Below are 13,821 nucleotides of genomic sequence, written 5' to 3' on the forward strand. Positions count from 1 at the left end.
ACCTTTAGGCAGCTAAATGCCCAGGCCAGGTTTTGCGATTTGGCACTGCGTCGCTTTAACAGACAATTGCGCGGTCATGCGACGTGGCTCCCAAACAAAATTGGCGTCCTTTTTTCCCCACAAATAGAGCTTTCTTTTGGTAGTATATTTGATCACCTCTGCGGTTTTTATTTTTTGCGCTATAAACAAAAATAGAGCGCCAATTTTGAAAAAAATGCAATATTTTTTACTTTTTGCTATAATAAATATCCCCCAAAAACATATAACACATTTTTTTTTCCTCAGTTCAGGCCGATACGTATTCTTCTACCTATTTTTGGTAAAAAAAATCGCAATAAGTGTTTATCGATTGGTTTGCGCAAAATTTATAGCGTTTACAAAATAGGGAATAGTTTTATTGCATTTTTATAAAAAAACATTTTTTACTACTATTGGCGGCGATCAGCGATTTTTTTCATGACTGCGACATTATGGCGGACACTTCGGACAATTTTGACACATTTTTGGGACCATTGTCATTTTCACAGCAAAAAATGCATTTAAATTGCATTGTTTATTGTGAAAATGACAGTTGCAGTTTGGGAGTTAACCACAGGGGGCGCTGTAGGAGTTAGGGTTCACCTAGTGTGTGTTTACAACTGTAGGGGGGTGTGGCTGTAGGACTGACATCATCGATCGAGTCTCCCTATAAAAGGGATCACTCGATCGATACGCCGCCACAGTGAAGCACGGGGAAGCTGTGTTTACATACGGCTCTCCCCGCTCTTCAGCTCCGGGGAGTGATCGCGACGGAGCGGCTATAAACGAATATCCGCGCCATCGTCCCGGATCGCTCCCCGAGGTAAGCCGCCCGCCGCACGCAGCGGGGGGGGGGGGTGTCCCGATCGGACCCCCCACCCGCTAGAAGGCAAGGACGTATATATACGCCCATCTGCCTGTACGTGCCATTCTGTGGACGTAAATAGGCGTGCGCCAGGCGTTAAGTGGTTACATTTTTCACATCATGAAAAACGGTCATGTGTACGCGGCATTATACCCAAAAACCAATGTTTTTTCCTTCTGATTAAGAGGCTGGGCTGGAAGGATTTGTCTTTTAGACATGCCCCCATTCTATGACACTGCAGTGAGAGGACAGCCTCCACTGCAGCATTTTTATTGGACATCTGTGGCCAATGATACTTTACAATGGGTCCAAGGCTCCAAGCTGTCCATTGAGGAGAGGAGAGGCACTGTGATCTCATCCTCTCAGCCTGCTGTAAACAGAGTGTTAAAACTAGTCGCTCTGTATGTAGCTTCTGACAGGCTGCACAAGGAGCCCCATATCTCTGGAACCATAGATTATAGGAGCCCCAAATCTTGACCAGTGGTGGGGTAGGTCTTTTGCTAATGGGCCTATCTTAAGGCAAGGGGCCTGGAGCTGAAGTTCCAATACCTCCTATGTTAATCTGGCCCTGGAAGGGACCTGTAGGGTGCTGTACATAGCTTCCTGAAAACATCACAGGACCTTGCCTCAGTACTCCTCTCCTACCCCACCCCGCCCGATGCAAGCAGTGGGCAAGCTCTTGAGAGGAGCAATACAAATATCAAAATGGATTGATGGATAGATGTCAGTGCTGTGCTTAGCAGGGGTTCCCTGAGGCAGGAAAGTTATATAAAAGGTTTCCCCATTTTAAAAAGGTTGAGGAAGGCTGGTCTATTTCTTTGCTAGCAATAAGTATTTAATAGCTTTCTGTAAAGCTCCTTTTACAGAGTCATTTCTCAAACTGTATATAAAAGGATTAAAAATTGGTGTCAAAACACTATATATTACAGACACAACTCTGTTCTCCTCTAAAGCATATCTGGATGGAGGATGTATATAAGTAAAAATACTTGCACCAAAGAATAGAGCAACCACTGTTATATGAGCTGAACATGTAGAGAAGACCTTACTTTTTCTCTCTGCTGAGTGCATTCTACTTATCGCAGACCAGATGTATGAGTAGGAAATTATAATTAGCAAGAAAGGCCCAATACCTACCCAAACTCCGCCAACTGTGAATAAAACTATTTCATTAATAAAAGTAACCTTACAAGATATATGAAGAAGTGGTGGTATGTCACAAAAGTATTGATTTACATAATGAGATCCACAAAATGGAAGACTGAAAGTTAGTGCTGTGTGAATACATGAATTAATACCACCAGACATCCAAGAACTGGCTGCAAGCATCAGACAGAATTTATTCTCCATAATGCTCCTGTAATACAAAGGAGAACATATAGCAATGTAACGATCATAGGCCATAGCCAAGAGTAAAAAAGCCTCACTGCCTTCTAGGAACACATAGGAAAATAATTGAGCAACACAACCACTGTAGGAAATGTATCGGTCTTCAGTGAAGACAATGACCAACATTTTAGGAACAATGACAGTAATATATGTCCAAGAAAGACAAATTTCCTAGGAAAAAATACATGGGTGTGTGAAGTTGTGAGTCATGCAGGATTACCCAAAAGATAACCAAATTACTCATTGTGGCAGTGACATAAATAAATGCTAGGAGAAGCCCTATTAGATCTTTACAGCACCAGAGATCTGAAAATCCTAAAACCATAAATCCACTAATATTATAAGCCTCCATAAGAAAAGTACCTAGAACAAAGCATTTTAAGTCAGTATATTCAGATTAATGGCAAGAACACAATTTCTTAAAGGTAATTTAACATCACAACTGATACCTGCCACAACCAAGACCTCCATCCAACACTTGAAGTTGCCTTTATGTAACTTATTGGAACAATGTTTATTCCAGGACAGAGCACCTAGTGATACATCTACCCCTGGACTAGTATTGCTAGTAGCAAACAATGGAGAAGTTTAGCACTACCTGAGAGCCATGACAAATACAGATACACAATGTCCTGACAAAAGCCAATTAAAGAAAAATAATAAACATCTATACAAGTTGCATATGCAATTTTTTAGATTTATTAAAGCCTGAGTGCAGTCAAAATATAAAAAAATCAGCATAATGGACATAATTTACTGTAAGTAGGATGTTTCCCTTGATGACCACCCCCACCCCCGCCATAATAATCTTCTGGTATCGTGTGAATTAATAAAACTGTGGAAGCTTTCAAAGGCACTCATCAGGAGTAAGTGACTATGTCCACCCTTTCCGCACAGTTTCTCTATTCTTAGAAGCCAGTACTACATCTTCTATGAATGAAAAGCGATCTATGAACGAAGAACAGGGGGATGACTCACAGGTTCACCCTTTTCATTCATATATCATGTTTTATTCATAGAAGCTGTAGTATCAGCTTTTATGAATGGAGCTGGGTAGAAAAGGTGGGCATAGTTGAGCCTGTAACAGTTCCCACAGTTTTATTAACCCCCACCACACTGGAAGTTTACTGTGTTGGGGGTAGGCCTTGGTGGAGGAGGATTTCCCCTAACAGAAGAGGCATCAGCACAAGAAGCACATCCTATTGACTTTAAGCTGTCCTGTGTGCTAAGTTTGTGTTTTTTTTATTTTGAATATTAGTTTTATAAATATTATTGTACCTATAAGGCTTTAAATATTACCTTTATATTTCAATCTGCACCTATGATTTTTTTAAACTGATAGTTATTCAAATTTATTTTTACAGTATTATTAATTATTATTATTTATAACAGTATAATTTTTATGTGATATCCCAGAATTCTTATTTTCTTGCACTTAGCTCACTTGTTTTCCCATGAGGCTCAATATCAAATTACAGACTTCCCCAATGATGGCCTGCACAAAGAGTTTAGTCTTTATTGAGATCATTGTGAAGTGCTGTGCATCATTAAGGATCCCATGATGCTATATATTATATTAAGATAATGTCAATGAATATGTGATTAGAGTAGGCAAATCCTTGTACCTAGCACTTTAATTCTGGTATGACCTCAGAAACTCTTCTTGAAATCAGGGGAGGTTTAGGAGGAGCTTCCACATGATCAGCCCAACACAATTAAAACTTTATATAACATGTGCCTCTGGTGCAGTTTCACAGGGTACCAAACTCAGACATCATGCAGGAAGTCCTATAATTCATTGCAAGTAAGTTACACTAAAGCAAAGAAAAAGAGCCGCTGCTCCAGGAGTATGATTATAACCTGAGGTGGAATATCTCATAGAGTGCCAGCCCCGGCCTGCCTCCGTGGGAAACTTGTAAGAAAAGAAATGGCTGCACATCCAGGAATTCCGAATTGCCTTTTATTGTTTAATGTGATAACACCAAAGACACCAACACAAGGCCACGTAGACACGTTTCACACAAACATCTTGTGCTTAATCATTACCATTATGTGTTAGTGTCTTTGGTGTTATCACTTTGAACAATAAAAGGCAATCGGAATTCCTGGATGTGCAGCCATTTATTTTCTTACAAGTTAAGCCCTGTACACACGGCCCAGAATCTCGTCAGGAAAAAAACGTTGTTTTTCCTGATGAGATTCTTGGCAAGAATCTCTTGCCGGCCGATTGTACAGACACTCCATTCAAAAGAACCGCCAATCTTTTGAATGGCACGAACGCTGTGACATCATCGACTATGACGAGCATACGCTCGTCACATTCGATGCTGTCGCGGCCATCTTGCTACACCCTGCCTATGCCTTGAAAGCTACATCACATTCATCAAAGTAATTTCGAGCATGCGGGGGTTTCCACGGCGACAGATAAGTATATAGACGCTCGGGTTTCTCGGCAGGAAAACACTCCCGAAAATCATAACTAGAAAATAGAGAGCAGGTTCTCTATTTTTCTCGACAAGACTCTGGGCAGTTTTCTTGACGAGAAACCTCAAAGCCTCATACACACGCACGGTTTACTCGGCAAGAAAGCTCTGCCAGCAGTTTTCTTGCTGGTTCTTCCCGAGAATGACGTGCGTGCTTTACACTAATAGCCGGATTCAGAGAGTGTTACGCCGGCGTATCAGTAGATACGCCGTCGTAACTCTGAGGCCCCATACACACCATAGAATCTATCCGCAGATAAATCCCATCGAATGGGTTTCAGCGGATAGATTCTATGGTGTGTACACTCCGGCGGATATTTATCCGCGGATATTTCCGAATTCCAGCAGATAAATATTTGTCGACATGCACAGAATATCTATCTGCTGGAATCGGATCCCACGGATGGATCCGCTGGTCTGTACAGACTCACCGAATCCATCCGTCCGAAGGGATCCCCCGCATGCGTCGTAATGATTTGACGCATGCGTGGAATTCCTTATATGACAGCGTCGCGCACGTCGCCGCGTCATAATCGCGGCGACGGCGCGACACGTCATCGCAAGAGGATTTCGGCGCGGATTTCAATGTGATGGTGTGTACACACCATCGCATGAAAATCCGCCGAAATCCACGAGAGGATTTATCCGCGGAAACGGTCCGCTGGACCGTATTCGCGGATAAATTCTATCGTGTGTATGGGGCCTGAATCTATGCCGTTGTAAATTTAAGTGTATTCTCAAATTGAGATACACTTAAATCTAGCTAAGATACGACCGCCGGCGCCGTCGTATCTTAGCTGTCTATTTAGGCCGGCCGCTAGGGGCGTATACGCTGATTTACGCCTAGAATGCGTAAATCAGCGAGATACGCCTATTCACGAACGTACGCTTTCCTGTCGCAGTTAAGATACGCTGTTTACGTAAGGCGTTTTCAGGCCTAAAGTTATTCCACCAAAAAGATGGCACAGCCAATGTTAAGTATGGACGTCGGACCCGCGTCGAATTTTAAATTTTTTACGTTGTTTGCGTAAGTCGTCCATGAATAGGGCTGGGCGTAATTTACGTTCACGTCGAAACCAATAAGTCTTTGCGGCGTAATTTGGAGCATGCGCACCTGGATATGTCCACGGACGGCGCATGCGCCGTTCGTAAAAAACGTCAATCACGACGGGTCACGAATCATTTGCATAAAACACGGCCACCTCTTCCACATTTGAATTAGGCGCGCTAACGCGGGCCCATTTACGCTACGCCATCGTAACTTAGGACGCAAGTGCTTTGTGAATACAGCACTTGCCTCTCTAACTTACGGTGGCGTAGCGTATATGCGATACGCTACGCCTGCCTAACGTTAGGCACAGGTACGTGAATCTAGCTATAAAGCTATAGGGCTAAAAAATACTTTTTTAGCTAAACTTCAGCTCTATCAAATGTTTCCATATCACATCATGCCATATCATAAACCATCAACTTAGAATATAAAGTACCTTATATTTTCCATACATACAACAGCAACGGTATAATAATACACAAATATTTTTGTATTGATGTAATACCCATCTTACATCAGATGGGATTTTAAATACAAACTTGACTGCAGCTTATTTTGTACCATTCTGTATTTTAATATATGAGGACATTGGAGAGTAAAAATTATAAACTGAAAAGTAAGCAGAAATTTGTGGGTTTTACAAAAATGATAAGAGAAATAATGACAAATGATTTGACAAAGTTTTGTCAAAAGATTTTGACAACATTTTTTGCAACAGCACAACATTTTAGCTATTTAACATATAGATTGACAAATGTGCATGCTCAGGTCTTATAACATGCTCTGTATTTATAATAACGATCAGCAACAAGCAATAAACTTGGCAGAAACAAATTATACAAATTAAAGCTATAATAACACTATTGGGATTATCTATTACATTCTTAAAACAGCAAGGGTACAATTATATTTAATTCTATAGATCCATTATTGTATTCCACTTAGGGCCATACAGTTGTGTCATATTGTTTAATTAATGTAGAAAAGTATACACCATCTACTGTAAGTGGATGTGTATAGAATACTCCACCCTAAAGAAAATAATTCTTCATTTTACTAACTTATACATAATTCTAATTCTATGATTGACTTAAAGCAATATTAAACCCAAAACCAAAAATGTAATATATTGCATCTTGACAATCATTAGATGTGGTGGTTGCATTCGTTTTTTTTCCCTCTGTTTTTACCTGAAGATCTGACTCCTGTATTAACGTGCCTACCCTCTGGATGAAGGAGCAACAAATACACATTTGGACGGCAGAATTTTCAGTCTGGGGGTAAGGTAGTGTTAGATGTACTTGTGGGCAGGTTGCCTACTCTTGTTCAGTTAGTCTACTTGACTGCCCAGGTTGGGAGGGAAAGGATTAATGTTTCTGCCGCCTTCCCTTGGTGTTTGTGTGCTTGCAGGTTTTCCTCTGGGGTCTAGCCTCCCATAAAGGGAAGAGGCCCAGAACAAGAGATGAGGACCTAGTGGGGGAACCTAGAACGGGCTTGGGATGCACACACTGAGACTCAGAATTGTCACGCCGTGTCCGGGATTTGATCCCAGGGTCTGGGGTTCTTAGAAGGTTTTCCTATGTCCTGAACCACCAGTGAACTGGTTTTATGTTAGCATCCTACTTATGTGTATCAACACGTATCACCATTAGGCTTCTTTAGGACGCATTCAGGATTCGATAATTGCAAGAACAAGGAAAACGGGTTTCACTATCTAAAAATGAAACAACATATTTATAACTGAGATAACAACGCACATTTTTTGAAAGCATTGTTCTGTCCAGTCAAAAACTCAGAGACATGTGTAGGCATGGAAACAGACAACATTATCATCTAGGCAGAGGCAATTTCTGAGGTGACAGGGAAGTGACAAACTTCATGCATAGTTCAACAAACTTGTTCTTTTTTTTTTCGTTCTGTGGCCTTTTTAGGGTTCCTGGCCTCAGATTAGGAAGGGGTAAAGGAGAATTGTATTTGTTATGTATGTATAAAAATAAAAAATAAATTAACAGGAATGCAGAAGTGGTTTTGGAAATAGAGCCATTTAAATAAAAGCTAAAGCCTGACCCCCCCAGGAAATAGAAGCTAGGAGGGAAATAGGACTGGGATTAAGGAATATGTTTATTTTTTATGTTTTTTTTTGATGGCTCAAAATATGTATGTAATATGTATATTTGGGTTGTGGTATATTTCCATAGACCTATTTCTGTATACCTGTAAAGAAATAAAGAATAAAAAAATATATACATATATGTACCGTACCTTGCAAGAAAGAAAGTCAGTCTTGGTCAGCATATAACTAAAGACGTTTTGTCCAATAAAGGAAAATTAGCTGGCTCACAAAGAGAGAGCGATTCTTACAACATGGAGTCAAAGAGACCAGCTGGAATAGATATAAAGTCATGACTTAGATTATATATTGCCATTTAATATAATATATGGAATAGGCTGGAACAGGCTGTATATATAAGTATTGGCTCCTAGATTAAAGATATAAGTATCCTCATGTTGTCACCTCACTCAGGGGAAAATGGATACAAATGACCACGAAGGGCAAGAGATAGCCCTCTAAGGAATATGAGTAGATCAAATACTATAATCCAGAGTGTCCAATAAACCAATAAGCTTGGCTATATCCAACCATGGGACTGTATTATATTCAAAGCCATGTTAAACTGCTCATGGTAAATCTATAAAAAATTAAATAAAATAAATAAATAAACTATATTAATAAGGACCCTCCGAAGAGGAGAAGATAATTAAGATCTAAACATGGCAGAAAGGAGTATACTTACTGGTGATATGGACGTGTCAAAGTAATCCCCTGGGAGAGAGCAAAATGCTCTGCACATTGTAGAGTAAGAGCTAATTTTAGCTCCCTTTGGCGCCAAAACATTTCTGCCGCGGAGGAGGCCGTTCTCCTGACATCTGCGTCATCGGGCTGTGCCTCTGAAAGATGGGTTCCCTGCAAAGATAGACTGGTCCTACGTCCACAGCGTCACTGCAGGGTCCCGACGTGATGACGCCCGGCATGTGTCAATCGCACCATGGCGTCACAGTGTAGGCTTCCTCTCAGGGAGCGATCAGCACACAGATACCATATATACCTGCCCAAAAGGGGGCGCGGCACATATGGAACCATGCAAACCCAAGCTAAACGGCAGGGTCAAACAGAAAAGCCACAAAGCATAACAGCACACTTCGCCCCAGCCAGTCAAAGTATGCGCCTACAGCGCTGATACCGCCGCACAAGCCAAACTAGAGGGGATCCGCTCAAGAGGAGAGAAAAAACCCCAAACACCACATGTCAAAAAGAAAGAAAAAATCTGTCATCCTGTCACACATGTCAAAATAACCGAGACACACAATGCTTCACCCAGATGGATGTCCTGTTACCATGAAATTGTGTCATTTTAGAAAGCATATACATAAAAAATATAAAAAAAAGAGAGATAGATATTGTTTACACAGTATAATAGATTGTTGACATCCAAATATTGCTGTATTTTATATTTACTCATGGTATGAAATAGTTTCAAAATATCTTTATATAACTTATATTCACAAGTTAGTTATTTTTATCACCACTATATTGGGGACTCATCTGACTGTGTCAAATTTCAAGGAAGAACGTGCCAATGTTTCTGAATGACAGAGTCTATGATGTTGATCAGAATATGTTGTGATAAGTCTTACTGTATTGGAATCTTTCTTTTTAGCTCCTGAGAACAGAATCTCAGACCTCGGTCTACCTTGGGCTTTTTTAAAAGCCTTCTTAAAGCGGGGGTTCACCCTAAAAACAATTTTCGAACATTACAATGAGCTCACTCTCGACATTGACAGTATGCCGATTTTTACTTATTTTTTGCTGTACATACGTCGTATAGCTATTTTCTTACCCGGCTTTTGGGTAGTGCCTCCTGCGGGAGTGGGCGTTCCTATGCAGCAGTTAGTGATTGACGTGATGAAAAAAACTACCCCCCCATCGCATAAGGAGCGTCACGAGTTGAAGCTGATATCGTTGGAACAGTTTCTTCTCAAGCGCAGATACTGGTCAAAGGGGATACTTTGAACCAATGCATTTGGGTGCGCGCTGGACGTGTTTAAAATCGTATTCCCAGCAGTGGGTTTACAATATAGTAAAGCCTCGTACACACGATAGGATCGCCAGATGAGAACGGTCTGAAGGACCGTTTTTATCAGTTCAAACCGATTGTGTGTAGGCCCCATAGGTTATTTAACCTTCGGACAAAAAAATGAGAACTTGCTTTAAAATTTAACCGATAGACTGGTAACCGATTGGTCAAAACCGATCGTTAGTATGGAAAACCATCGGTTAAAAACCCGCGCATGCTCAGAATCAAGTCGACGCATGCTTGGAAGCATTGAACTTCATTTTTTTCACCACGTCGTCGTGTTTTACGTCACCGTGTTCTGACACGATCGTTTTTTTAACTGATGGTGTGTACGCACGACTGACTATCAGTCAGCTTCATCGGTTAACCGATGAGAACGGTTCTTCGGACCGTTCTCATTGGATGGACTGATTGCGTGTACGAGGCTATAGTCTTATCCCCTCAATAATCTACAAGATTTTCCTGTCTCATCTGACTAAAGCTGTGGGTCCACTAAGTGTTTCAATGTGAGGTTTTAAAATCTAATGTAAATTCCAATTAGTAGCCAAAAGACAGAGAAGGAAAAGAGGGGAGAAAAAAAAAAAAAAGAAATGGAAAGGCGAATGTTCCTAAAGAAGTTATTAACAAAAAGTGATAAGCGCTCCAAACTGTAGTTGAAAGAACTACTGAGGTAGGTGTCCACACAAAATGTCCACAAAAATTAAATCAATATATAAATTAATCAATAGTGAAATAAATGAATGGTAATATCATATATATCTCCAGTGAATCCTATAGGACAAAATGGAAGGAAAATAATGTTCTTTAAATAAATAGGAAATGTCCTCCTCAAAAGGGTAAAGTAATCAAATAGTGCCTCAATCTTTCCTGGAATTCCTAGTAGTGCATCTGAATATAGCAATGGACATCCGTAACCAGTCTCCCAATACTCTCACCTTACTGCTGCTGAATCGTGCATGTAGCATGAGTGTAAGGCCTCGTACACACGATAGGTTAACCAGAGGACAACGGTCTGAAGGACCGTTTTCATCAGTCCAAACCGATCGTGTGTAAGCCCCATAGGTTATTTAACCTTAGGTTAATGTAGCGCCCCCTTACTTCCAGTATGGGCGTTACGCTAAAGTTAGTGAGAATGAGAGGGTTAGTTTACTTCCATTCACAATTTATGGAAATCCGGTTTACGACAGTCTCACGTGATCCCGATCCCTACGTCGTTACGTCACGCACCTTGTGACTTCATCAGGGGACTAGGGATCGGGATCACGTGAGACTGTCGGAAGCTGGAGGCTATCAGAGGAGACATAAGACAGCGCTGTGGATGCCGCGTCTTGTTTCATATATGCACATTTTATATTTTTTCCATGTAAGAGTCCATTTTTAACCAGCTAATAAAGATCACCCCTATTTTTACTATACTTCACTATTGGAGGCATCCTTCTCTATTTTCCCCTCTCTCCCCTTCACATATATGGAGCACTGAGCACTTTACAGGCACATCATCCATTGAGATCAGAGCTATTACTGGGTGAATGAAACAGCTGTAGAGGAGAGGAATCGGGAAAGGATTGAGCCACACATCCCAGGATACGCTTACACTCATGCTACACGCACGATTCAGCAGCAGTAAGGTGAGAGTTTTGGGAGACTGGTTACGGATGTCCATTGCAATATTCAGATGCACTACTAGGTATTCCAGGAAAGATTGAGGCACTATTTGATTACTTCACCCTTTTGAGGAGGACATTTCCTATTTATTTAAAGAACGTTATTTTCCTTCCATTTTGTCCTATAGGATTCACTGGATATTTATATGATATTACCATTCATTTTTTTCACTATTGATGAATTTATATATTGATTTAATTTTTGTGGACATTTTGTGTGGACACCTACCTCAGTAGTTCTTTCAACTACAGTTTGGAGCGCTTATCACTTTTTGTTAATAATTTTATATTTTGTGTATTGTGAACACTACTAGATACAGCTGCTTTGAATGTCACCTATTATAAATTTTTAACACTGATTTACTCACAGTAGCGCAGAAGGTTTCTCTTGCATCCGTTCCTAAAGAAGTGTTTGTATAAAGGAGCCAGTCACTATATCATGCTTACACTAGTTGGTCAATCCTTCCAGAGAACTATCAGACCCTTACGTATCGTAACCTAGATGACTGAACGTTTAGCGACCATCAAGGCCTCAAATGTCTCAGAGTAGCGGAAACCCAACCATGGTGACCAAGTTTTATGAAATTTATCCACTCTGTCATGAGCCTGTGCTAGAGTATCTTCCATCTTACAGATCCCTCAAATATCTCTTTGTAAATCAAGCCGCCGGCATAAGCAAGCTGTATAGTGTCATTGAATTCTTGATTAAATTTAGCAATGGTGTCTGCCGAGATTGGTTTGTACCATGATCTATTTTTCAATATATCCCAGCACATGTTTCTATATTGTAGCTCATCCATCACTACCACATTCCCACCCTTATCGGAGGGCTTGATTACCAAATGAGAATTATTGCTAAGATTGTCAAGTGCAATCCTATGTGCACGACTTAGATTGTGACTACCTAATTTCTGAGGGGTAGAGATCTTAATCTCCTTCGTGGTTTGGGTAAGAAAGGTCCAAATATTGGAATTTATGTGTAGAGATGGAAATTGGATAGACTTTTTCTTCACTGTAAAGCCAAATGTTTTTAATTCGTTTTGATATTGTGCAGTCTATACCCGACGGCCAATGGCTTCATCGGATTCAGGAATATCTTCCTGAATCACACTGCCCTCATTTCCCTCCAAAAGGAGGACTAGGGTTCTTTAAGGCTCTAAATTCAGCAAATAAATAAAGATCTTTAATGATATCAAAGGTGTTTGGCAAAAAATTGGGACAGAAAATCAAGCCCAATTGTAATAATTTATTCTCTTCTGTACTCAAGGAATAACATGATAAATTGATAACCTCCAGCTTTAGGCCGTCTAGAGTAGAATCTCTTATGGCCTGTGTTGGTAAATTCATAGAGGAAGGAGAAAGGTTACAGGTTCAGTCATGACTTCCCTATGCTCAACACTGGAAAATAAATGGTCAATGCGTCATTTCTTTTGATCCTTTTTTATTGGTCCAACTGCAGCTGAACTGACTGGTCGTGATGAAGCAAGAGTTTGTGCACAGTCAATAATAGTGGATCTGATATCTAATTCAGTAGTGAGAGTCACAGGCATATGATTAGTAGAGTTGTCAGAAAGAGCACCCGGTGTTTTAGCACCCGAAAACATAAAAATCCTTGTGTTCACTGGGGAAGTGAGGTCAAGTCGTGGTTATTCTTTATAATTAATGTTATTATCTGGTGGTATAGTGAGTTCGTATATTAATAATTTTTTATCAGTATCTGTCTGGTAGTCACCACCGGTTTGTTGTCTCTTCCTCAAATTGTGACCTCTTTGACGTCCCTGATCGGAGATCCCCAAATTCTGTGAAACATGAGAGTTAGTAGAAGAATCTGAATCATTGGCTCTGTCTTTTCATTTGTTTGAAACATTCCTCTGAGGACCTGAATGTTTCTGCCCCCCTCGTTGGCCATTGAGTGGCCAATTGTATGCATACTTGCCTGCAAAGGCTAGCTTATCCCTGGACATTTTGTCCTCCTTCTTTAACAGAAGATCCTTGGTAAAGGCTTGGATGTGTTCTTTGAGACATGCATTATAAGCTCCAAAATCAGGGTTATTTAATATAGAAGCATTTTCATCATATATTTGTTTGATTTCACAATCCACTAACTTTAATTCTTGCATATGTAGCGGGGTCATCCTGTCAGAACTTTATGACAGGTCACCCCACTGGAACTTTATCCATTTTCTGTAAATACTTAGGATACCTTTAAGAAAGT

At 40.4% G+C, this 13,821-nt stretch overlaps 1 protein-coding gene across 1 annotated transcript; it reads right to left on the reverse strand.

The window, feature by feature from the left end:
- Positions 1–1,693: 1,693 nt before the first annotated feature.
- Positions 1,694–2,412, reverse strand: LOC120946256 (olfactory receptor 5V1-like). The gene has a single exon (XM_040361120.1). It carries the CDS (start codon positions 2,396–2,398, stop codon positions 1,694–1,696), a length of 705 nt encoding a protein of 234 aa, XP_040217054.1. The 5' UTR covers positions 2,399–2,412.
- Positions 2,413–13,821: the final 11,409 nt, after the last annotated feature.

Source organism: Rana temporaria, chromosome 1 (genome assembly GCF_905171775.1).
Source record: "Rana temporaria chromosome 1, aRanTem1.1, whole genome shotgun sequence".
Classification (NCBI taxonomy): domain Eukaryota; kingdom Metazoa; phylum Chordata; class Amphibia; order Anura; family Ranidae; genus Rana; species Rana temporaria.

Coding starts and splice junctions, on each gene's coding strand:
- LOC120946256 (XM_040361120.1), bottom strand. CDS start 2,398: ATGTTGGTCATTGTCTTCACTGAAGACCGATACATTTCCTACAGTGGT.